The 26269-nt window shown below is 38.6% G+C and overlaps 1 protein-coding gene across 1 annotated transcript; it reads right to left on the reverse strand.

Moving 5' to 3' along the window:
- Nucleotides 1-1507: 1507 nt before the first annotated feature.
- Nucleotides 1508-18451, reverse strand: LOC308266868 (serine protease 58-like; the record flags this gene model as incomplete). Its single annotated transcript, XM_080701256.1, has 7 exons — nt 1508-1657; nt 2062-2207; nt 4195-4445; nt 6176-6323; nt 7486-7607; nt 13106-13278; nt 18404-18451. The coding sequence occupies 7 exons, from the start codon at nt 18449-18451 to the stop codon at nt 1508-1510; spliced, it is 1038 nt and encodes a 345-aa protein (XP_080557382.1).
- Between the last annotated feature and the right edge of the window lie 7818 nt (nt 18452-26269).

Raw genomic sequence — 26269 nt, forward strand, 5'->3', positions numbered from 1 at the left:
GCCAAACAAAGAGAGGGGATACCAAAAAGTAAAGATAATCAGTAGAGAAAGTCTGCAGGAAGTCAGGGGAAATGGATGCTTGGGCAGGTTTGGTTTGGTGATGGTTGGCTCTACCTGAAGATCCCTTCCCCTTTTTGCACGCCAGGGCCCACTTGGTGAAATGAGCATCAGAAACTCCAAAATGCTCAGCATGGAGAATTATGCAAATAACTGACTTTGAAAATAATAGGATTATCATTCAGTGCTGAAGACATCGCTCAAGTGTTATGGTAAATGCTTTTTATAAAGTAAAAATCTGGTGCAAATATAGAAGTGATTTAGTAAGGGAGCAGGTGGAGTGAATTTAAGGTGAATTTAAGGGCAGTGAATTTAAGGTGAATCAGGGACGTAGATATGAGTCTCTTAGAGAAGGCGGGAAGTTGGCAGGGGACGAACAGGACATAGAGAATGATCTTTTATTACTTTCTATTACTCTATAGTTTATTTTTACCTTCAAGTGTTATTTACGTATATTTTCCAGGACATGTCACACTTTTAAACACATTTCTGACTTTGAGCCAACAATGCCTGTTTCATGACCCCTCCACATATGTCTGTCTCCTTGGTGACTTCTTTAATAATTCCACCATCTAGAATCCTTAGTCTGATGTTCTTATAGAGATTATTGCTCATCTCCAAAATAGCAGTTGTTACTAGGTATTAGAAATGGCTAACCAATGGAGATGGTCATATGATAGCTATACATATACTCTCTAACAAATGCAGTATAGACTAAGCAGCTGGCAGTTTGGTAATTTTTGTATGAATGAATGAATAGTGGTGGTATTGCAGAATGTATTTTGGAGTTTAAATAATGAAGAAAACATAACAATTTTTTCTTTTAAATTATATTTTAAAAAATTTTCTTTATTGGTGCATTATAGTCATACATCTTTTTTTTGGCGGGGGGGGGGGGTCTGAGGATGGAACCCAGGGACATTTGACCTCCGAGCTACACCTGCTGCCCTATTTTTTATTCTTTATTTTGAAAGCGAGTTTCACTGAGTTGCAGAGGGCCTCACTAAGTAGCTGAGGCTGTCCGCGAACTGCGATCCTCCTGTCTCAGCCTCCTGAATGCTGGGATGATAAGCGTGCGCCACCACGCCCGGCTTAGTCATACATCGTAATGGAGTGCAAGATTAGAGGCATTCATGCACACATCACCCAATTAGCCCTTACCCAGCTCCCAACCTAATGCCTCCCCCTCCCTTCTTTTCACATTTGGCTTAGGGACTGACTTGGATATGTGTGTTAATATACATCATGTACATTAGAGAATTTCCCTCTTTCCCTTCAATCTCCCTCAGTTAGGTCACCTTATTTGCAAAAATTTGTGGTGTGTGTTTTTTTTAATTGGTTATTTTCTGTTTAGATATTGTCCAAGCCTGAGAAAGATGGAGACCCCTATGCAGTGTATCTATCTTGAAGAGATGACACTAAAAGGCTGGAGGACAGAGGAACTATGAGTTCAGTAGGAACTCATAGTTTTCATGATCCATCTTGCATAAAAACGGATATCTGTGAAGAACGCTTGGTTTCCCAGAGTAAAACTTGCTTTTGCCCAGGACAGGATTCCGTGCAACCTCCCATTGCAGACAGCTGGAGCAGCTGAAACTTCCTGCCGGAGAGAGAAAACAGGTCAGTGTGCCTTTGTCTTCCCGGAACAGAAGTAAATCCCAGGAGGCAGAGCATTATAGTTGTAAAGCCATCTGAGGGAATGGACTTCTTTTGCTTGAGGGGTGACAACCCTCTTTTCACACCCACATTGGTCTCAGTTCAAGCTTGACACAGGATGAATGTAAGCAGAAAAAGGAACATGTGGTATAACCCGCATCTCTCCCACATTAAGTGGGAGAAGAGGAGAGGAATTACAAACCAGAAAATGAGGGGCCAGAGGAGTAGTCTTAGCTCTCTGCCACTCACTTTATGGAGAGTCTTAGACAAATACCACTTGGTTTCCTGTCATACCTCTCCTCTCCCAGGGACCCCACATTCTTTCTTGTGTAGATCAGGGAAACATACCTTTACTGTGGATGTCACATCCAGAGGCTTTCCTACACACATGATATTATTGATCGTCTTATGTTCTTGCTGTTTGAGTATATCATTGCATTCATTAGTGGGAATAGTGTGTTGATTTATCCATGTAAGGATGTCAGGTTCACTGGCTGAGGGAAAGAAAAACCAGATGATCTCCAGAGTTATTCTCCTTATCACTCTCTAGTGATTGGCCCCTGATTGATAAACAGAGTCACCCCTGAGAATGATCGGTACAGGTAGCAGTACACACTACATCTTTCTTGAGGTTCCTGGCTCAGAATCTCCAACTTGGAGAAGTGGGTACATAAGTCTTCTGTTGGATAGATAGGTGTCTGTGATGCATAATGTATACACATTTGAAACAACTTCAAGAATATTATGAGTGGCCACCAGAAGAGACAGTAACAAGGTCATCATCTCCCCCCATCACCAAGTTCTTCCCTCCAGTTAGTATTTTTTTTTTTACATCTGCTTTATTTTCTTTACATTTTATCATAAAGGGAGAAAGTTTTTTTTTTAGCTATGCATAAAGTGCTTTCTAAATTAGAGACGTGCCACTCAACAATGATTTTATGTTTGGAGAATACATTACTAGGCTATTTTGTTGAACATCTTTAAAGTATATATACACAGCTAGGCATGGTGGTACATGCCTGTAATCCCCGTGCTTGTGAGGCTGAGACAGGAGGATCGCACAGGTTCGAAGCCAGCCTCAGCTACTTAGTGAGGCTCTCAGCAACTTAGTGAGACCCTGTTTCCAAATAAAAAATATAAAATAGGTTTGGGAGTATAGCCTGAAGGTAGAAAACCCCTGGGTTCCACCCGCAGTAGCACAAAAAATAAATAAATAAATAAATAAATAAATAAATAAATAAAGTATACATACACACACCTAATGTAGTCCATCACACATCCAAACTATAAGATTTAGCCATTGCTCCTAGACTACTAAACTTTATGGGATTTTACTGTGCTGAATAGTACAGGCAATAGTGAGACAATGATGAGGATATATGTATCTATGAATCTGAACACAGAAAAAAATAGTGAAAATAATAGGTAATATAAATTTTCCTGTTTCATTATAACTTTATGAGACCATTGTTATGTCATCCATCACTGACTGAAATATTGTTATGTAGTACATTACTGTAAATGATTTTTATAAAATGTTTAAGATATATATATATATATATATACATATATATATATATCATATATATAAATACACACACACACACACACAGAGACACATATATATATCCCTTGCAGGTCATCTCTATCAGAGAAATTGCTACAATTTCTATCAATTACAGGATCCAGAGACTCTAAGGAAGGTAATTTATTTATTTATTTATTTATTTATTTATTTATTAATGGGTCTGGGGATGGAACCCAGGGGCATTCAACCATTCAACCTCTGAGCTACACCCCCTGCCCTATTTTTTATTCTTTTTTTATTTTTGAAACCGGGTCTCACTGAGTTGCAGAGGGCCTCACTAAGCAGCTGAGGCTGTCTGCGAACCATGATCCTCTGGTCTCAGCCTCCCGAATGCTGGTAGTATTAATTTTAATCTCTTGAAGAGAACAAAAAGGAAGAAGTTAACTGAAAAATATGCAGATATTTATCAAGTTAGGTCTAGTGATACTTAAGGAACAGGATTTTTCTGATAGGGTATATCTAATAAAATGCATCTTTTGCTGACTCAATTTATCACAGAGACTTTGGTTTTCTTTATCCCACTGCCCTTCCATTAAGTGCTTTTGCCGATTTTCATTGAGAGGCCGCAGCTCCTACCATCATCCTGTCTATGTGAGTGTAGACTCCTAGTTTCCCCACCTTTTATTTGAATTCAGTTCCCTGGACCCCAGTGTTTAATGTCTCAGAGATACAATTGTGGCTGCTTCATTTGTTGGTGTCAAATAAATTGATCTATATCATATATTTACATTTGATCTTTGACCTCTGACCGTGGTCATATAAGATAAGCAATCATCACTCTAGGATTAAGAACATTACTTTGTTGTAGCTCTTCCCATCAAGTGTAGCTCACCACTAACTCCCTACCCCTAACTCCAATTTCCACAAGATGAAGAATAGAGTCAAACACTTACAGTTTTTGTATGCATTCCAGGTCCAGGTAGGGATAAAGCAGGACTCATTATTTGGTATGGCTTCCATGGCTATGGCTATCGTTCCCACATAGTAGTTGAGTGTTGCAACCTTGGAAAGCTTTATCATCATCAGGTTGTGTCTCAGAGACTGTATATCAAATTCAGGATGGTTCACGGTCAATGAGTAATTGTGTGTCTGCTCTTTCTTATTTTTGATGTTGGGTTGATAGACTCCAAGTCGGATTTTAGTGCTTTGGAAAAAAGAAAGCAAGGAGATAGGCAAGAATACTGTCACAGAATGTCATACTAAAAGAAATAGCAGAGATCCCTTTCTTCAATCTTCTAAATTTTATTTATTACATTGAAATGGAAGTTACTTCTTGTCTATGATAAATAGCATCCTTGCATTACAGACATGTGCATGAATGGCAGGGGAAAAGAAGGAAACTCTCTAAAGCACATGATGTACTTAAACATATCAAAGTCAACCACTAAGCCAAGTATGGGAAGGAGGGACAGAGAGGGAATGGGTTGGGGACTGGGCAGAGGCTAAATGGGTGATGTGTGCGTGCTTTTTACCCTATTATGATGTATGAATACAATGCACCCATAAAAACATTTTTAAAAATCTGACATGATGTTGGTCACCTAGAACACACCTAATAGAATCTATTATTATCAAAACTTAGATAATCTGAATTAACTGGCAATAGGGCTGGTACCCAGTCTGTGATTCCAGAGATCTTTTCCTATTCTAAACTGTCTCGAACAACCATAAGGGACTCATTGTTTCTGAATATTCTATGCTTTCCTGTGCTCTTTTCAGGCCCATATGATTTATGCTAAGTTTTATCCATGTTGATCACAGACTCATAGGACTCTACTAGTAGCTTATCAGAACTCTCTGTCACATTTTCCCTTATTCACTAGGCAAATTCCAACTTGCCTAACCCCATTGCCAAAATCTAATCATATAACATATATAAGACCTACTCCCTGCCCAAGCACTTCACAGGTTAGATATGATTAAAAAATATGATTCCCAATTACAATTCCTAGAGTTGTAAATGGTTTTTATTACCTGTGTTTTTATCCTAATGCAGAAAGCAAGCATTCAATCTGTGTTGGTCTAAACTATCTTGAACAACCATATGGCTAAGAGTTGTGAGTTGAAAATCACCCTTGTTTGAGTAGGAAATGACCCTTGAAACTCTAAACAGGACTCCCTGACACATCACATTCTCACACCCAACCAAAATACCAAGATCTGCAAGGATATGTGACTCTATCTTGTGCTTCCTTGCCCTTTTCCTGGAACCTGAGTAATGGGGTATTTGCCTAACTCTTCAAACTCATCCTCTAGGCCTTCCACCTACTCATTCCACTCACTCAGTAACAACTCCTCAGTTTGCCAAATGCCCTTATATTTCTTTGCCATCTCAGGGACTATGTGAACATTTCCCCCTGAGTCTGGAATATCCAATAAGTTGTATTGATTTTACTCCCCTCCTTCTCTTCTTGTTACATGTATATGTTTCAAGAGAACTAATACAACCGACTTCCACATCATTTTCAGGTGTCATAGTTTGCCTTTCTACTTCAGGGTTCATTTTCAACTATTTACTAATTTAGGCTTACTCCTTCTACCTGAATGTAAGCTCCACAAGGGGAAATATTTTTATCTCCTCCCTTCGATGTTTTCTCAGTGCACTAAACAGTACTTGCCATATACTAACTTTATGGTAACCATGTACTGATGAATGAATATAATCTACTTCCCATGAAAAAAATCTCATAACATCTTCCTATTGATCTCCACTTTAAAAATTAAAGTGTGCATTCTATTATACATGGGAACGATGATTCTCTATCTTGCTGGATATTCTAATTCTACCAAAAATCTATTGGGCTGTTGCAAAAGTTTGTCTTGCCCTCTGACTGAATTACCCCTCCCAGGTCTTATGAGCAAAGGGATACTTACGGTACGAGACAGTGAGCAGCCGTCAATACCCACTCAGGGTGAATAAGAGACCCCACACAGTGCCCTGCACTGGACTCAATATAGGCCATGTAAGGAACTGTAAAATCTTCTGGTAAATTATTTTTAACAAGTGCTTCCACAGTGACTCCTGGAGAATGGAGGAGTCATAGGTGGGAAGAGAGACAAGTAAAAAATGCTAGAACTGGTTAGGCTAATTTTCTCTAATGAAGGTTCTACTAAAGATGGTATTGAGGCTTTTATTTTTAATGTTTTAAAAAATAAGTTAATCATGCATGCCATACAATCTCTGCACATTAAGGATATCAGCATATGTTTATAGTCTTGAGATGAAACTATATGTTGATTAGTAGCTCTCATTGGCAGTGTTATGTGCTACAAAATGGAAAAAAGTACTTTAAATATGACATCATTATTACTGATACTAGATATTGAACCCAGAGATGTTTTACCTCCAATTTACACCCCAGCTCTTTTTATAATTTTTGAAATAGGCTCCCACTATTTTGCCGTGGATCTTGCTAAGCTGCTTAGACTGGCCTCCAACCAGGGATCCTCCTTTCTCTGCCTCAAAAATACTGAGGTTACAAACATGTGCCATCATGACTGGTTGAAATACATAATTTTTTTATTTTTATATTTTTATTTTTTATTTTTTGGTGGTACTGGGGTTTCTGGAAGCCCTTCTACCTTAGGGCTACACTCCGAGACCTATGTTATATTCTTTTATTTAGAAACAGGGTCTCTTAAGCCAGCACAGCTGGCTTCGAACCTGCGCAATCCTCCTGTCTCCGCCTCCCAAGTGTGGGGATTACAAGCGTGCACCACCAATCCCGGCGAAATACATAATTTTTAAAATTGATTTTAGCCAAAACTGAGGATACCAAATTCAATACTCCGTGGCTTTGGTAGTGAAAGAAGTATGGAATATTGTATTTCAGAGCCACTGCCCTCTCTTTATCTCAAGTCTTCTAATTATCTTCTCAGGATAAGGATAGGGTAGCTGTACAGTAGAACTGGCAATCTAGAAAATGATAAGCTCAGGAACTTGATGACAGTTTCCCATGGGACAGTAGAGCATCACCGGTGAGTATACCTTAGCAGGCTCAGCAACTGAAGGGATGAAATAAGATCTGCATTGAGAGTGGTTCTTTTTGTCCCCATATGTACGTTAGTGCATCATTTAAATGCCTTCGGTTTCCTATTTCTATGGTTGTGGCTGGATACTTCTCTTCCCAACCATACATACACCTCCCCGGATATCACCTTAGAAATAAGTCCTAAATTCTCACCAGCTACACTCATGAACATCAAAATGAAGCACCCCTTCATGGCAGCTTGTGATGTCTCCAGAGAAGAGTTGATACAACTCTGTAGTCCAGGATCCTTAATAAGAACAACTGGAGGAGAAACACTAGTTGGGGAACAAGAAGACAAACAAGGTTCTTACAGAAATCTTTAAACTAGACCTTATCAACATCTATTGTATATAGCATCACTAAGATCAAACCAAAGGGAGCAAAAAAGAGGGGGAAAAAGAAACAGACCAAAGCAGCCCCTGGTGTCTCCTCTTTGAGCCTAGAAAATCTCACCAGGTGTCCTTATCTACCCGCCTCCTCCTCTCTATGACATAGCCTTGCTTTCTTGACCCCTCCTTCCTTTGTGACTTTAAACCTCTCTCCCTGAGCTCCTCTGCTGTCTCCCTCTTTTCAGAAACCTTTTGCTAGTTCCATAGACTCGCAGTACATTGGAATGTAGAATGAATTTAATAAATTATTCTCTTGCTTTCTTTTCTCTTAATTTGGTAATGAGGTGGTTGTGGTCCTCATGAAAGTTATTGGCAAAGTCAGGACTCAGAAAGAAATCTCCAGGTTCCCCATGATGAGGCTGAGTTTCACCTGGGCCTTGTGCTCCCAGGAAAGAGTGATGGTGAAGAAGTTCCCACAAGTTTTTGCATTGTAGAAAATGTATTAGCACTAAGAAACACCCTTTGCACAAGATTAGGATCAGGCTTTCCATGCACTATTTCTCATGACCACCAAGACTTTGGGTCTCTCTATTTTTGACCTACCAGGTAAAAAAACTAACCATTTCCTTTTTTCTTGCACTTCTGAAAAGACCAAACATAGACCTTCCAATTTCTCATATTTTGTTGCATGAATGATAAACTGAGATCAAAACAGTTTGTCTATTTGAAACCAACAAGTCAGAAGTAGTCTGAAGCTTCCCATACTCCTTGCAAAACAACCTTGACTCCAAATTCTGTCACCTTAAAACTTATCTGTTCCTCTTTATAAAGGTCTAGGGAAAACCACACTGCTGAGACTAAAGATCTAAAGATTTGAGAAGCTCTTATATTTCAACAGTGGATCAAATAAATCTCCTTCCTTGTTCTGTTTTTGTCTTTATACTTGCTGCTTTTTCCAAATGCAGTATACTCTATATTTTGTAAGATAACCTTACAATAGCAATTTTGTGACTGTCTTCCAGACATAAATAATGAATAGCAGGTTCAATCCACATCCACATTTTATTGAAATTGAACAATACAAAACATTCAGCCTTGAACTGACCTCTCTGGTAGTTACTGAAGAACAGATAATTTGTAAATGACCATTTTATATTCCTTCCTATGTTTATAAATACTTGTTGCAAACCTCAAACTTCTCACAAAATTTAACTTTTAACAAAATATGTCATCTGGAGATTTCTAAGTGTCTACTCTTTTAGGGATTTTATTTTTTTAAGTATCCAAAGCTTTAAAATATAACTAATGATAAGGTTACCATTTATTGACTTTTTACTCCATATCACATGTGTGAACTAATTTATCCTTTTTCATAGTCCTATTGAGTAAGTACTATTATTATTACTTATTTTCTACAAATAAGACAGCTGAAGCTCTATAAGGTTAAAAATCTTGGGCATTATCACATAGCTTAAATCGCTAACCAGGACATTTTAGGAAGTCCAACACTTCTCTACTCTTTCCAATGATCTACCTGATAGGACTGCAATTTGGTTGGCCTGACATACATAAACAGCTATCTTAACTCCATTTCTCAACTCACCACTAACTTAATGCTATGATGATCTTCAGATTTCACCAGATTTGTAAATATTAGGGGAACTCTGACTCAGACTTGGAAATATACTTAAATAAAACATCAGAAATCACTTTGTGAATATTTTTAGTCCTCTGTGGCACATGGTGTCTTCTACTGACTGGAGACTGGTTTCTGCCACATTTCTGGGATGGAATTTGAATCCTTTTTTCCCTTGTGTTTCCTAGTTTCTGCTCTCAAGGAGCCTCAATAGAGAAAAGAAGCATTTATCCTTTCTAGCCACCAGAGGGAAACTGCACATTTTTGTTAATATTTGACCTTGAACAGTCTGTATTTTCTTTCTCTGATTTCAATCTCCCTTTTCCTGCCCTGCCAATTTTCATCAAGATTTGAAGGCAGTTACTGTTGATTGCCCCTCTTTTAAGATATTTTCCCTTTTCTAGATTAGAAAAAAACTAGACTGGAGGACAATTATTCACTTTGTAGAGAAGTGAGGAGGTTCATCTCATTTGAGGGGGATGAGGGCCTGTGATGACCACCTTCTTTATGATTCCTCCTGTGGCATTCCACTCAAAGTCACTCAACTGTGACCTCAGCTATAACAACTCAGTCTCCAGGGGACTTTGTATTCTGGGTGTCAGGTGATATGCTGGCTTAAAAAGGTAAGAGAGGAAACTAGAGAACATTGTGCTAAGTGAGATCAGTCAGTTTTAGAAAACTGAGGCTTCTACGTTTTCTTTCAAATGTGAACGTTAAAGAGAAAATAGAAAAAGAGTGAAAATTCAGATAAATGAGGAGGGAGACCAGTATAATAGTGGAAGAGAGTTGAGGAGGTGGAAGGAAGAAGGCTTAATGAAGGGAACAGTTCAAAGAATGTTATATTCACAAATTAAGGTATCACTAACAATCTTAGTAACATGTAGGGACCAGGTGAGCAGGATGAGATCTAGAGGAAAACACCGAGTGTGGTGCACGCATTGTATTTGTATCACTTTGAACTTCACTGTGATGTAAACTTACAGTGCCCAAAGAAAAGTGTATTTTAAAAAGTATTCCTATATTTTTCAACACTCCTTACAAAAAAAAAACAACAAAAAAAAAAAACTGAAGTCCAATTCTACTCTCCTTGAATATGGACTGGTATAATTTTTAGAACATTTTATAATTGTCATATAATTTTCTTCTGAGGATCATATCTTTGGAGTTCAGCTGCTGTGCTCAAACTGTCCCCTCCAGAGGTCACAAGGAGACACAATGCATAAATTCTCCTACAGTCCTGCTGAAATCTTAGCCCACACACAGCCACCACCAGGCAAGTAAGGTGGCTTTTGAGGCAATCCCAAACCCCACCACCAGCTTCCCTTTAAATTTTGAGTGACAACAAGAAGGAATTGCCTAATTGAGCCCAATTAAAGTCTAAAACTCTAAACTATAATAAGAAATGACTGATATTAATTTCCTCTACTAAGTTTGAGGATGCTTATTATACAGTAACCAATAACCTGTACAGTCAGAAAAGCATTGCCAATTCTACTCCTCTCCCTTTAGGAGAGGGTGGAGGTATTTTTCATAAGGGTGTTAGTTCTGCTTGGGTCATAAAGGGGGATCTACAGTACAGTGTTCCATTCCATCTGAAAGGGCTCAGAAACAACTTCTCTATTTACGACACTATGGTATCTAGCCCTAGCATCCCTCTCTGTACAGTAGATTCCTCTAATTCCATGTTCAAGTCTCAATTCTGGGAAGTGGTGACTAGTTGGGGGAAGTCCCGGAGATATCAGGAAAAGGTTCTGGACAAGGTAGTTGAAGGGGAAGAGGACTGTGATTATTACTACCTTCAGAAATTTATTAGAGTGAAAAATTGGCAATACCCCTAGGGATTATAAGAGAGATGATCAAATCTATGGAAAAAATAAAGTATAAAGCACTCATAATATAGGGTCCATAATTCTCATCACAGACTTTGAAGCTTGATGGGCTGTGACTGGCATTCATGTGTGGTCTTGGACAATCTCCTTAACCCTTATCTAATTTTCCTCATCTGCAAAATGAAATGGCACCATATAAATTTTTTGGGGGGGCATCAGAGTGGGACACATATTCTCTCCATAGCCAATGCTTGTTAGGGCTTTAATATTCCACGAGGATACAAGATCTTGAAGACAGGAACACTTAGCTGGGTGAAACTTTAAACAAATGAAGAAAATATGAATAAAAACATCTGAATCTAGAAGTTTCCTTTATCTAGCCTCACAAAGTTTCAGATGAGTTGAAGATTTAGCAAAAAAAAAGTGAGATAATCTTCCATATAAGAAACAATGACCAGAGAACAAGAGCAGCTTGGGCTTCAACATAGATCTACTATGAAGTGTCCCCATGAACTTGAACGATTGATTTTACATCTCTTGAGTTCAGTGTTGTTACCCATCATAAGTAACAAATACATGATTTACCATAAACAATGCATATCCAAGTGTGTATTGTGATGATATGTTACAACAAAATACATCTGATGTATTTCTAAAGGATGGAATAATTGTTTTACAAAAAATATGGTGGTAACAGTAGCATTCTTCTCCTTCATATTATCAATGTCACACAGAGTCTGCCACAGAGTAGGTGATCAGTAGCGTTATATTGATTAATTTGAGTAAAGGGCTATAAAACCTTTCAATTTCTCTCCATTAACAAAAAGCTCAACTGTCAAACTACACGCGAAGTAGCACATTTCAAGAGAAAGTTCATATCAAGGAAGGATTATTTTTGGTTTGATGTGGTTTGAAACAATGTTTTTATTTAGATACCAATTTTCAGACACACAAGTACTGTTAAGCTTGCTACCTAGGGTGGGTCATGAAGAGATAAAAGTATTTAGTTGGCTGCAATTGTCTTTTGAATCAAGCCCAGGTAATTGCAGACCTTGATGTTAACACCAGGTTGGTCTTTCTTACTACAGCCATTGCCCCAGAAGTCAATGCCCTGGAGCCCTCAATTGCGGGCCACTAGACCTCCAGAATCATTGGGAGGAAGAAAGAAAAACCATTCAGATTCTTGTTTATGCCCAGATTGGAGAATAGAATCAGAGATGTCCCTTTATGCTCTCAGGGCCATTATTGCAACGTGCGGTTCCTCCATGAAGGTCCTTTTTTTTTTTTGCCCCCGGGACTCCAATTCTTGATCTCTTTGCTATATCTCCCTTGCTTTTCCTCATCCCTTATAGGCCCATAGAACAAGAAAAAAATAAGAAGTGGAGAAACTTAATACTGTCTTTCTAGCTATCTATTCCTTTCAAAAGGGTTCTATTTCACAATGTATCTCTGCAGAAAAGTGTCTCAGTGTAGTGTTTACATAATTAACTTCTGTGTATATATTTACATATTGTACTATCCTAAAGGAAAAAAGCAAATTAAACCAATATGTCCCCGAATGACCCCCTTTTCTTCTCCAAAATCTTAAAAAAAAAATATAGCGAAGTTAAGGGTAACATGAGTGCCAGCCTAGGCCAGAATGTTCAGAAACCTATTATCCTGAGAACATTGCTTTCTATTATGCAAACTGGGAATCTGGGCAAATTAGTATTATCTGTGGAAAGCTACTTTGTTGCATTTACACCAGGACAGTTGCTTCTTGGGATAGTGGCCAAACAAGCAAACTAAATGAGGTAATGATAGTGGCAACAGTGCTAGTACAGTGGAACAACAAATTCTGCCTCTCAGGGGCATGGATGTGGAATCTAGCTAATTTAGAGAGGGCATGTTTCTCATTCAAGAAGCCACACTGGAAAGCACTGTGATGGATGGTTATGCTCTCCCTGGAGTAGTGTTGTTAAGTTGGAAGTACTGCTTACTGAGGCACCTGGAGAGATGGAGCTGCTGTGTTCTGCCTATGCCCCAAGACTCTTCTTGGAGCAGCCACTGATTTCTTGTAAGCTTTCTTCAGGACATCATATGTCTCCATGCCTTCTCTGGACAATTTCTTTGTTCTTTTAGCAACCTGTCCCACTGTTCTGGTACAACTGGACTGTGAGCATAACAATCTTTAATATTAACCATCATTATTAAGAAAAAATAATTTCTATTTATCCCAAAGTTCTTGCTCAGCTTTCACAGTCTCCAGGAGTTTTCTAGACCTCTGTCTTTCAGAAAAGGAGAAATTGGGTAGATAAGAGTGAGAATGAGCTGGATGGTGATGGTGTACAAAGAAACTCGCCTAGCAAAAATCCTTTCCACCCTCCAGGCTGCCCAGGGACAACATGTTGCTAGTTATCATGCCTGGGTAGGCATTATGACAATCAGTATCGGAGAAAACAGGAACACCCAGACACTGGAGACAGCAAGGATATTATACTGTGGAGTGCAAGAGAAATATGGAAGGTTATTTACAGTGTTCCTTGAAATTTCTTCCGTGCTGTATCTCTTTTAGAAAATTCCCACTCTCTCTTACAATAGTTCAATGACTTCTAATTTGCGATAACTTTTTTTCTAGAAGTTTTTCCAATAGTTCTAATCAATAAGTTTTTCTTATCTAACAATAAAATTAATCATCATAGATCTCAAGTCTAGATTCTTTTTTTATAAAGTATGTTAAAACTTTAGGCAGTTTAAAAACTACAGCCTCTGTTTCTTTATCTCCTCAGTTTATAGTTTCTGTACATCACCACTCATACCTAATTACCTTTACATCTTTATGATAAGGTAATTTCTATATTGTCCTCTACATGGTATCAGAAAAAGAATCTCTATAAATGGGCACAGTGGCAATCACTTGGAATCCTAGTACTTAGGGGGCTGAGATAGGATAATCACAAGTTCATAGCCAGTCTTAGAAACTTAGTGAGACCATGTTTCAAAATAAAAAAATAGGGCTGGCAGTGTGAAACACCACTGGGTTCCATCTCCAGGACCAATGCAGGTGTGGGGAATAAGGAATCTATCTATCATTTATCTAACTATCTATCTATCTATCTATCTATCTATCTATATATCATCTATCTATTATCTATCATCATCATCTTCATCTATCTATAGATCTATCTATATTAACTATCCTCTGTCAACCATGACTTTGAGAAAATTTGGACTAACTAAACTACGACATGTCTTTCGCCTTCTCCAGTCTTAGACTTTATACTTGTGTTCCAGATAGCACTTACTTCCGTTATTTTTCCTGTTGCCCCAGCCAAATACAAGGCAAGAAGTCTCAGTCGATGGACACAGTCTTGGCAGAGAGATTGTGGATGCTCAAAAGTTGTTGGTGGAAGGTTATTTTAGTTTAATCACGATGATGTCATTGTCATACATGGACAAATTATAGTTGGAGTGGGTAATGATTTTTTTGCATCAATGAATTTTATGCATCAAAGAAATCAATGTTGTGTTGTCCCAGATGCACCTGGATTTCGTTGGATTAAAGAAAATAAGGTTTCCACTGAAGTTATGTACATATATAAAATTACTAAAGCCAGTCTCAATAACATGTGTGAGGAAAGAATGGGAGTGGTGAGGGTATTGAGAGGAAGCTCACCAAGTACTGTGTTGCATGTATGTTGCTACCACTCTGAACTACATGATGTGAGATTACAATACACCAATAAAAGTATTCACAAAAGAACTAAATGTTTCTTAAGGACCCAACTTGAGCTTCTTTACCTTGACCCAACTCCCCAATCATGAACATAAACACAAATTCCATCCCGTTTAAGCATTCAGACACACAGGTAATTGTACACACAAGGAAGTCTTGTGTATCACTGCACATTGGTGCAGGTTAGAGAATTTCTTAGGCAAATATCACTGAGAGTAAAGAATTACAGCCCACCATCTTGTTAGAACAGTGAGGTATGGAAATGAAGCCCTAAGGCCTCAATAAATCCACTGGAGCTGAAAATGTGATTGGTGGAGGTTATTTAATACCTATTGTTTCTGCTACAGTGTGGATCATTGAGTATCAGAATACATTTTGTATTCTTATATGTACCATTCACATATACGCATCCTCACTTAAAGTAATAAGAAACTATATACAATGAATGACTGAACAACACTAATGATGAATACTTTTTATTTAGAACTCTAAGCAGTAATGTACATTATTAGGAAGATTTGTAGAAATCCTGCTACTGTGCACTTGAGGTGGCAGATGGATTGATTGCACTGATAAGATACAATAAGATAACAGAAAGAAATTTTTAGAAGCCACTTGAAAATATTCTTCCCTGGAGGGAAATATGAATTTTGTACTTTTATTTTTCCAATGTCTCTCTTTATATCTAGCCTAAATTCTCCAATAGATTCTTCCAGAGAACATTGTACATTTTTATTCTACAACATTTCCAGTTATCCAAATTACCTTTACCTTACCTTTAGCATATTTGCCACTGTATCCAGCAGTGTAAAATGTGGCCCACTGCTTTGTCAAGTTTTTTTGCTGTGCCCAAATCTGTAATTGTACTATATAAGCATTCTGTTTTAAGAGTTAAATATAAGTGTAGTAAAGAAGCCTTCACCCTAATGTACATGATGTACATTCACAAACATATCAGTCAATCACTAAGTCAAACTTGAGAAACAGCGAGGGGGGAGAATGGGATGGGAAGTTAGAAAGGGCTAAATGAGTGATGTGTGCATATATGTCTCTACCATTTTGTACCCCATTAAAATGCATGACCACATGCACCACTTAAAAAATAAAATAAATGAAAAAATCTTTTGCACTTAGATGTTTTGAATTTATGTATGCCCAGTTTGAAAAAAAAAACATATAAAGTTTTAGTAGTATATAAATTGTGGGCATTAACATAGAAATAGACATTTCATATTTTTTTCACTATTGTGTTGTTGGGCTGGGACTATGTAGGACAAAGAGAGCCACACACCAACAGGTTATTTAAAATTTTATTAAAAAAATTAGAAGAATTTAGTATAAAAGAAAAATTATCAGCTAGCTGGAGCTACAGACTCTCGAGCCAATTGTTAGAGCTGCTGGCCCCTCTAATCAGTCAGGCCCCTTTTTATAGAGGAAAACTGTAAAGCCCTTAACTATATTTGACCTTTTCCTTATTGGCTAAGCCCTTTTAACTGAGATATTTATCAGTTTTTGGTTGGAAGCTCCCTCTTAGGTCCATATCTGGAAACCTGCTTGTCTTCTTTAGGTTTTCCCAGGGAAGGAGTTGAACTTTGTACTGAGAAGTTTTTACCTGCTGTTTATCTGAGAACAAAGAGAGGAAGAGTGGTGATTACATTCAAGGGGTTGTTACAATTTCAGGAAGACAGTGCAAAGTTTAAACAGGGTTCCCCATGTGCATACATTCCAGAGAAACAGCACTGAGTTGTAACAAAATGGATTCTATACAAGATGGAGTCATGTTGGACCTTCAGAATGACATGTAACTTTATATCAAATATATTTTATTAGGAGACTTGTCAGAAAAAAAAAAAGCAGAAGGTTTTATACTTGAGAAATAGCATATCTTTGCCTGTCTGACCTTCAATAAATAACCAACCCTTTAGTATTTAGAAGACTGAGGCTTTTATATCCACAATCTCTTTTTGGAGCACAGAGTACTTTCAATTCATAACTCCACATTCTGTGAGAGAGCAAAGCAATAGTTTTTTCACATGTACCTTTCTCTCTTTCTTCATGAATTTACCTCAAAATTTAGGTTCTACTTCTCTGTGCCCTCTATTCCCAGCCAATCCTGATCCCCATGACCTTCATGGGACATGCAAGGTATATTTATCTCTAAATATATATGCTATACATTGTTGTTTCAACATTTGAAGCTTCTTTATTGGGCCTGTATTAAATATTTATTGTTATTTTTGCAAAATATGCACAAACTTACATACGTGAAGTGTTACGGATTGGGAGAATATGGTTTGGGGAAACTGTTCCCTGGGGGCCCCTGCTAGGGTCCTGGACACACTTTCCCCCAACCCATAACAAAAGCCCAAAATGACCAAAACCAGAAATAAACCACGGGTTCTTGTCCTAAGCTAAGAATAATTATGCATAGCTTGGACAGTTGTTGAAGATTTAAAGAAGTTTATTAGAAAGATAGAAATATAGAAAATAGAAATACAGCCCCATGCCAAAATGGCATGGGGGGGTTACTAGAAATGAATACACCAAAGGAATTACACGTGGATTGGGCCTTTTATACCCATGACCTCCATCTTGTTTGTATGACTCTGACATAGTGAACATCCCTGTAAGGTACCTCCCCTTAACCCTGAAAGGTACCTCCCCCAATAAGGTGTGGCAGGTGTGGTGAGGTGTCTACTTTCATGAAGGTCGACCCCTCCTACCATCTTAGCTGGCTTATCCAATCATGTAGATCTGTCTTTAGAGAAAGGCCTAGTTCTCCTCAACTAAGATCTGTCTTTAGATAGAGACAGGCCTAGTTCTCCTCTCCTATTGACTGGTTAATTGCTTTTATCTAGGTGAATTTACATTGGAATAGTTGCCTGCTTTTAGGCAGAAACCAAGTCCTTGCTTTACCCATGTCTGCCGCCATTTTGACACAACTATTTTGAAATATATCAATTATTTTCTTTTGAAATATATTAATAATCAGAGCTTTCCCAAATCTTCCTAGGCCATTCCCAATACTGGTACATGAAGGATACCTATTGATTTGTTCATTAAAAAGACTCATCTGCTGCTCTCAGGATTCTGAGGAAACAAAAGTCCTCATGAATGCTCACATGATCTGGATGTTACGGTTTGAGATGATATGGTTTTGGGGAAATTGTTCCCAAGGAACCCTGTTAGGGTTCCAGACACAATTTCCCTCAAAACACACAAAAAAACTCCCCAAAACAGAAAAACAGGAAAGGCACAGGTTCTTGTCCTAAGCTAAGGGTAAATACACATTAGCCCAGACTCTTGCTGAAGATTTAAAGAAGTTTATTAAGATAGAAATACAGAAGACAGAAGAAATACATTCAGAAATGGCACGGGTAGGTGATTCGAATGAATTCACCAAAGATAAAACACGTGGACCAGACTTTTTATACATGACACCCTCCATCTTGTTCACATAATTCTTACATGTGTGTTGTCTCAATCAGCTATTAAGTCAAAATCTCTTGTCCAGGGTTTCTCAGAGGGATGCGTGTTCTATTCAGCCACTGCCAACCTATACCCCTCTGGCTGTGGTCGCCGCTGCAGCCACAGCCACCGCCGCTGCCATCTTCCTCCCTCTTCAATATTTTTTAATAAAAGAAAACAGTACTTGTCTTTTGCAGGAGCTGGGGGTCCAAGTACTTAGTGGCAATGTGTTTTATATCCTGCCAAGAGCAGAGGCCCACAGCTTTACCACGGAGAGCTGGTTCTGATGCTCCGAGCGCACCCAGCCCTAGCACTGTGCAGAGGAGCGCAGCGGCCAGGAGTGCTCTTGGCTCCCGGGACGCATGACACAGGTTGACCCACTTTTGTGAGGCTCTATCTGATGCACCCCAAACATTTTTCTTACATAGTATGTTGTCCAGAGTTCCTGAGCATGTGGGGCAGGTATAGTCTACTTTCTGAGAGATTTCCTCAAAAGTTCAGGGTGGATTAGAATCCACCCTGCCTCTCCTCAATACTGGCCACTGCCACTGCTTCCATCTTGGCCCTCCTCCTAAGCATTTTTCTTACATAGCATGTTGTTCAGAATTCCTGAGCATGTGGGGCAGGAGCAGTCTTTTTTTGGGGAGATTTCTACAACAGTTCAAGGCTGGTTGGATTGTATTTATCTACCTCTCCCAAATACTGGCTCCTGCTGCCATTACCATCTCCACCATCTAGATCTGTCTCTTCTCTCTTTTTTAGGTAGGATGTCATGGCTATAAATATCTCTATATGTTGCCCCAATCAGATATTAAACCAAAATCTGATTCCCAGGGTTTCTCAGAGGAATGCATGTTCTATTTGGCTACTACCAGCTATCGTTGCTGTTCTCCAGGTCTTTTCATCTTTTGCAAATGCCATGATTTTACTCTTCTTTATAGCTGAGTAAAATTCACTGTGTGTGTTTCCCATAATTTTGCAATCCATTTTTCTGTTGGTGGAGACCTAGGTTGGTTCCATATTTTGGCTACTATGAATTGTGCTGCTATGAACCTGGGTTACTGTAGTTCTCTGATTTCAACGTCTTTGGAAAGATACCCAGGAATGGTAAAGCTGGATCATATGGTGGATCCATTTCCAGTTTTCTAAGGGATCTCCACACTGATCCCCATAGAGGCTGAACTAGTTTGCACTCCCACCAACAGTGTAAAATTTGTCCTAATTGAACCTCAATATGTCCTTTATCTCTGACATTCTCAGACATGTTATTTGTGTTCTGGTTGAAACTTCCAAAGCTCACAGTGTTACCCCAGCCAGACATAAGGTACTGGGTTCCACAGGTAGACAGGATTATGGCAGAGAAATAGAGGACACACCAGAGGTGATGTTAGCAGGTGTTTTCAGTTTAATCAGCATGATGTTGTAATTATTAAATTTGGGGTTACTGTAGTTGGGATGATGGATGATCTTCACTCCATCAATGATTTGCTCATTACCTTCAATGACATCAATGTTGTTTTCTTCCAATTATACCTAGACTGGGGAACAGGTGAAAGTTTCTCATCTGTAGGTATTTATATCTCCAGGTTATTCATTGACATTCATGACCACCAGTGCCTGGAGTGAACTGGAAGAAAGGATAAAAAATTCCTCATATATTCAACTTTAGTTTCCTTCTCTTCTCCCAGTTTCCATTGATGAGAATAAATTTCAGCTTTCCCCTCTTCAAATAGTCACCAAAGTAATTGTATGTTTTTGAAAACCTTATACACTGTCAAACATGGTACAGGGTAGAGAATTCTTTAAAGATGTGTCTGTGCTAGTGGTCACAACCTCCAGACCTCAGAAGGATACCCCCAGGTTTCTTACTGACAGGTATGGTTACAGGTGTCAAGTTGGATTTCACTGCAAACACACACACATGAAAGATGACTCACCACCAAATTTAAACAGCAATATGTTCCCAGAAGTTTATGAGAATAAAAGCCACCTGGTTGGAAGTGTGTTTATAATAGGAAAATAGGTTGTAGTAAGGTCACATGAAAGAACTCCAGATTCCAGATTTCTGTATTCCCAGACAAAATCTTAGGTTGTTGTTTGGATCAACTGTATGTATTTTTCCTACAAAATCTTCCTAGAAAAGGTTTTTAAAACCTACACTTTTAGTGTCTAATATGGGATCTTTGAAAAATATATACTTTGTCTTCTCTTAGTTGTAATCTTGTAATCCAGTTTAATGTTTCAACTTTACTAAGAAATATATGTTATCCCCAGAAGAGAAATACTGTTCTTAATAAAAAAAATAAGAGATATGAAAAGTGGAAAGTAAAACAATGATACCAACTGACATTTATCTAGTGCTTACTCTGTTTCAGGGTATTAACAGACTCCTTGTATACAATTTTATTTTTCATGTTTTTACCCACAGTGAACCAGAAAATAAAAATTTTAAATATAAATGAATAATTCAGAAGTTTAAGAAAACTTTCATTACATTTTGTTTTTATATGTATTTTATTAATTTTGGATTAAGTGTGTGTGTGTGTGTGTGTGTGTGTGTGTGTGTGTGTGTGTGTGATACTGGGAATTGAATCCAGAGGCATTCTACCTCTGAGCTACACTACCAGCCCTATATTCTTTATTTTGAAACAGGGTCTCATTAAGTTGCAGGGGACCTCACTAAGTAGCTGAGGTTGGCTACGAACCAGAGTCCTCAAGTCTTAGCCTCCCAAGTACTGGAATTATAAGCATGTGCCACTATGCCTGGATTTTTACCTAGTTTTAAATTAGTTTATATACCTACTTTATGAATTAAAATTTCCTTATGCATGCTTGTTTTGCAAACTATATGTGAGATTTAGTACTATCTACAGATTCAGAAATCCACTTGGGACTAAAAGTGTACTCCTATAGATAATGGAGCACTCACCTATGCTATGATTTTTTCTTTTCATGTAGTACTCTTCATAATAGCCTCACATGAATCTTTTCTCATCACCACTTGGTGGGACTTAATGACAATCACACAGCAAGGTGCTGGTAGAGTTAAGATTCCAACAGAGGAAACTCAGCTTCTGAGTGTGTGTTTTTATGAAGACAGTGCAGACTCATGGGCAGATAATAATGCAAGTGCAGTTTGAGTGTGCCCTATCTATCAGGCATCAAGAGAGTGCAGCCAATGCACCAATTCTTTCGGTCTCCACAGACATCACCATAAATCTTGATCTATACTCTTCACCATTTCAGTGATTTGGGGGAATGAAAGGCTTGGGCAAGTCAAATAATGTTCATGTCGTTTCCTAGAAGCATTCACACTCATGCAGCCTCAGGACAGGGTTGATGTTTTCCACTGTGATCCCAAATGCATAATGAGATGCAGTGTGAACTGTTAATTAAGATGAGCTCTCAACTCAGGTACAAATTGATCTAGTTCTGGAAACTCAGTAAATAGGTTTTTGGAGCAAACATTATCTGAATTAATGGGGGGAAAACCGAATACCCAGAGTGAGTGGGTCTCAAAGAGAGCTAACCTATAGCTGTATACAGTTCTCAGATGCCACACATCTGACATCACTTACCAGAAGACTTTCTGCTTTAGGCAACTATCATACCTCAGGTTGTTTCTCTAACTTTTGTTTCCTTCTATTGGCAAACTTTCAAGTGCAATTGGCTTCAGAAACAATCGTTAATTTTACTGCAACTTAGTTTAGGTCAAAGTTTCTCAATCTTGAGACTGTCATCATTTGGGACTATTCAGATTCACCCCTTTCTATACTGAATAATAGGCTCTGAAAAGTCACTGAGGTTTGATACAGAAACTATACATACATATATATATATATTATAAGTTATATATATATAATGTACATTATACATATAGCTTATATATGTTATGCTACATAACATATAATGTATATGTGATATTAACATATATATGCTCTATAGCTATATATAATCTCTCTATATAAATCACCATAGACTCTTGAGACAATGTTAAGCACTCTGTATAGGCAACTGGTTTGCTTAGTTCAAGTAATTTTAGGCCCTTGTGAACAGACTAGAGCAGTTCAAAAAGTTAGTGTGATGGAGGATAAGATGTTGGAAAATTGGGACTCCTTTGTCCACTATACACGCTATATACACAGCAAAACAAAAAGGACCAAACCTACAGAAAAATGATGTCTGAAAATGTCCAAATAGAAACACACTAGCACACTACCTTTTGCAATTGATTCCGCCCCACCTCCTCCAAATCACTGAACAAGTGTAGACAGCGCTACTCTACTCACAGAGGTGGTTTAATAATTCCACTCCCAAAAGATAGTATTTCATATGAATTCTAGCATTGGAACATGGCATTTTACCACCTGTACATTTACATACCTCGGGCACTAATAACATCTATAGAGATTAGATGTTTCAAGTAAGGACTCAAATTTGTCTACTATGTATACAACAGTCTTAAATAAACTGCACACATCTAACAATTCGAAAGTGTCTTTGAAGTATGAGCATTCTGGCCTCTCACCAACCCAGTGAATTATAATGCTCAAATTTTCAGATGACAATCTTTTCTAGGAATTTTAACACAAAAGGTACAAAATTTATTAGTTTACTAACTGTACATTTGTCATCACTGGCAACCTCTTTTAACATCTAGAAAGTCTACAGATGTTGTAGATTAGGGCTTGTTTGTCTTGTATATGCCATGTACAGGCCACCATAAAGCACGTTGTACAGATAAGGAACAATGGTTATTCTTGCTTCATTCCAGACAAGCACTCTGCATTTTCTTCTATTGAGAACCAGAGAAAACACAGAAGTTTGGCTATCCCCCCACAAAAAACATTTTATATGAATCTTAACCAAAAATTTTAAAATGTGTTATGTTTTACTACTGCTTTGTGTGTGTGTGTGTTTGTGTGTGATGGAACCCAGTGGCTTTCTACCTCCAGGCTACACACCCAGACCAGTTTTATACTTTATTTAGAAACAGGATCTCACTGAGTTGCTGAGAGCCTCACTAAGTAGCTGAGGCTGGCTTCAATTTTTTGCCATCCTCCTGTCTCAGCCTCCCAATCGCTGGGATTACAAGCGTGGGCCACCACACCTGGCTCCTCCTACTACTCCTTTTAACATTAGGCATTTCAGAACACCTAGAAAGACTAGATATTTTAAAAAGTACTCAGCAAGTTTCTATATATATACAGTACTGAGGAATAAAATGCATTACAGAACAATGGTGACATTGATACCTACACTTGACCAGCAGTCTCTGCTAGGACCTCTTCCTCTCCCTCCTCGGGCTTCTGCTCCACATCCTCTGACCCACTCAACAAACTTGAACGAGTGTTGCTCCTAGAGGTGGTCTCAACAACTCCATTTCAAAAGGTCACTTCCAGAAAACATTTCTAATGTAAAAAAAAAAAAAAAATCTTGACCAGGCGTGGTGATGCACGCTTGTAATCTTCATATTTGGGAGGCTGAGACAGGAAGATTGAGGTTCAGGACAGCTTCAGCTACTACTTAGCGAGGCCTTGTGCAACTCAGTGAGACCTGTTTTAAAACAAAGAATAAAAAATAGGACTGGGGCTGTAGCTTGGAGGTAGAATGCCCCTGGGTTCCATCTCTGGTATCACAAAATATAAAAAATAAAAATAAGACGGGCGTGGTGGCACACGCTTGTAATTCCAGCATTTGGGAGGCTGAGACCAGAGGATCGACGTTTGGGGACAGCCTCAGCTACTTAGTGAAGCACTCTGCAACTTAGTGAGACACTGTTTCAAAATAAAGAATAAAAAAAATAGGGCAGGGGATGTAGCTTGAAGGTCAAATGCTCCTGGGTTCCATCCCCAGACCCGCAAAAATAAATAAATAAATAATAAAATAAAATCTTGTACATTTATAAAATGTGTTATTTTCTATTTGTTGCAACCGTTTCACATCTAGAAGGTCGAGATATAGCAAAAGTTTTAAAAGGTAGGGTGGTGAGAGCAGGTTTTTCATACTCTACACACAGACCTTTTACAAACGGCCAGTCATCTTCGCAGGGTCGAAGGCCACTTCCGATTGGCAAAAGTAGTCTGCGGTTTTACCGGTTCTCTCTCTGGTAGAAGGAAGACCAACCGCCGGATGGCCATCTCACCCTTCCACCGGTCCCTGCCCCAGAATTTGCTCACCTTCCAGGATGAAGGCCTTCCTTTATCGTTGTTGTCTATGGGACGAGGTGAGGTTTTCTTCTGGGTAGATCTGTGTGACTCCACCTGTGTCTTCTCGGCTCTCCAAGCTCCTAAAGGCCTCTGTCGCTCCCACAGCCCCATTCTCTTCTCCCTAGCCAGGCCAGCGCCACCCAAAGGCGCCAAGTCCTCACAGCCGGGCAGGGGCTTTGCCTGGGCTCCACAGAGTTGGGAAGGGACCCAGCAGCCTGCAGGGTCCAGGTTCCAACAGGCCTCAGAGGCATCAGTTCTTGGAGGTGGAGAAGGCAAGAGGATGGCAGGTGTTTCCTTAGCTGGCCAGCTTCTGGGCAGCACAGCCAGGCTCTGGGGTCTGCAGGGTAGAGGTCGCGGCTGGTCCTCCTGCCCTCTAGCTTTCCAGCCAGCTTGGAACCAAAGGGCCCCAGAGGGCTCCAGGGAGCAGACCTTACTCTCTTTCACAACATGTTCTCAGCCAGAATTCTATATTTTTTATTTGAATTATAATGTTTCCTGAATAATTTCCCCCTGATCTTATCTATCTGAAATTCTAAATGCCTTTCTGTATCTGTATGTCTGTCCCATCCCCAAGTTTTGGAATTTTTCTTATATTATTTTGCAGAAAAATTAAGAGTGCCACTAATCTGTAGTTTCACAATTTTTTCATGTCCGGTGATTTTTATATTTGTTCTCTTTAAAGTTTGCCAGAGTTCTTGTTTTAAAATAAAAATAAAGTAGAGCTGGGTGTTTAGCTCAGAGGTACAATGGCCCTGAGTTCAGTCTTCAGTACTACGCACACACAAAACCCCCAAAACACATAAATAACAAAAGGACCTTTGTATTGAAAAATTATGAATGCCATTAAACTGTATTTATGAATTTTCCTCACGGCCAATGAATCTTAGTGTTGTTCTCTTAAGAGTATGACAGAATTCTTATATATTCTGAGCATAGCTTCTCATTTGTCCTTAATACTCTCTGAATATTATCTGACCGCCTTTTCTTCAAGCTCTGAGATTTTCTAATTCACTTGATCTAATCTACAGATAAGACTTTTGGCTAAGTTATTTAATCTTTTGAGGCTTATATTTCCCTAGTTTCCGTTTTGTTCTACTTTAGGATATTTATATCTGTTAAAAGATTCTTTCAAATCCAGTACTTTCTTCCTTAGTTCATTTGTTACATATCAATTCCTTACTCATGTTAAAGATCAGTCTAAAATCCTCTGGGCTTTCATCCATTCAATAACTGGGTTCAGTTAATGTGGAGCAGGTGTACTCTTTTGGAGGTATCTTGTGTGTCTGTTTTCTCATGTTTTATGAGGTCCTATATTTATGTATTTTTGAGAGGGAGTCCCTATTTTAAGTTAGGATTCTTTTCTGAGTAGTTGTCTTTCTATAATAAAATATATGCTGGGTTGAACTTATATTCTACATTTAGCAAATCAGTGTAATCAAAGGACAAGTGAAACCACCAGTGCCACTTTGAGAGGAGAGTATAACTGCCAGTAAAAGTGGCTATTATATAGCCAAATACGCAAAAACATTTATAACGTATTCTCTAAGCAGGGCATGATGGCGCACGCTTGTAATCCCAGTACTTAGGAGGCTGAGACTGGAGGATCACAGTTTGGCAGCCAGCCTCAGCTACTTAGTGAGGCCCTTCACAACTTAGTGAAAGCCTGTGAAAATAAAGAACAATATATGGCTGGGGTTTTAGCTTGGAGGTAGAATTCCCTTGTGTTCCATCCCCAAAACACACACAATAAA

Source organism: Muscardinus avellanarius (assembly GCF_963383645.1).
Source record: "Muscardinus avellanarius genome assembly, chromosome: 9".
NCBI lineage: Eukaryota > Metazoa > Chordata > Mammalia > Rodentia > Gliridae > Muscardinus > Muscardinus avellanarius.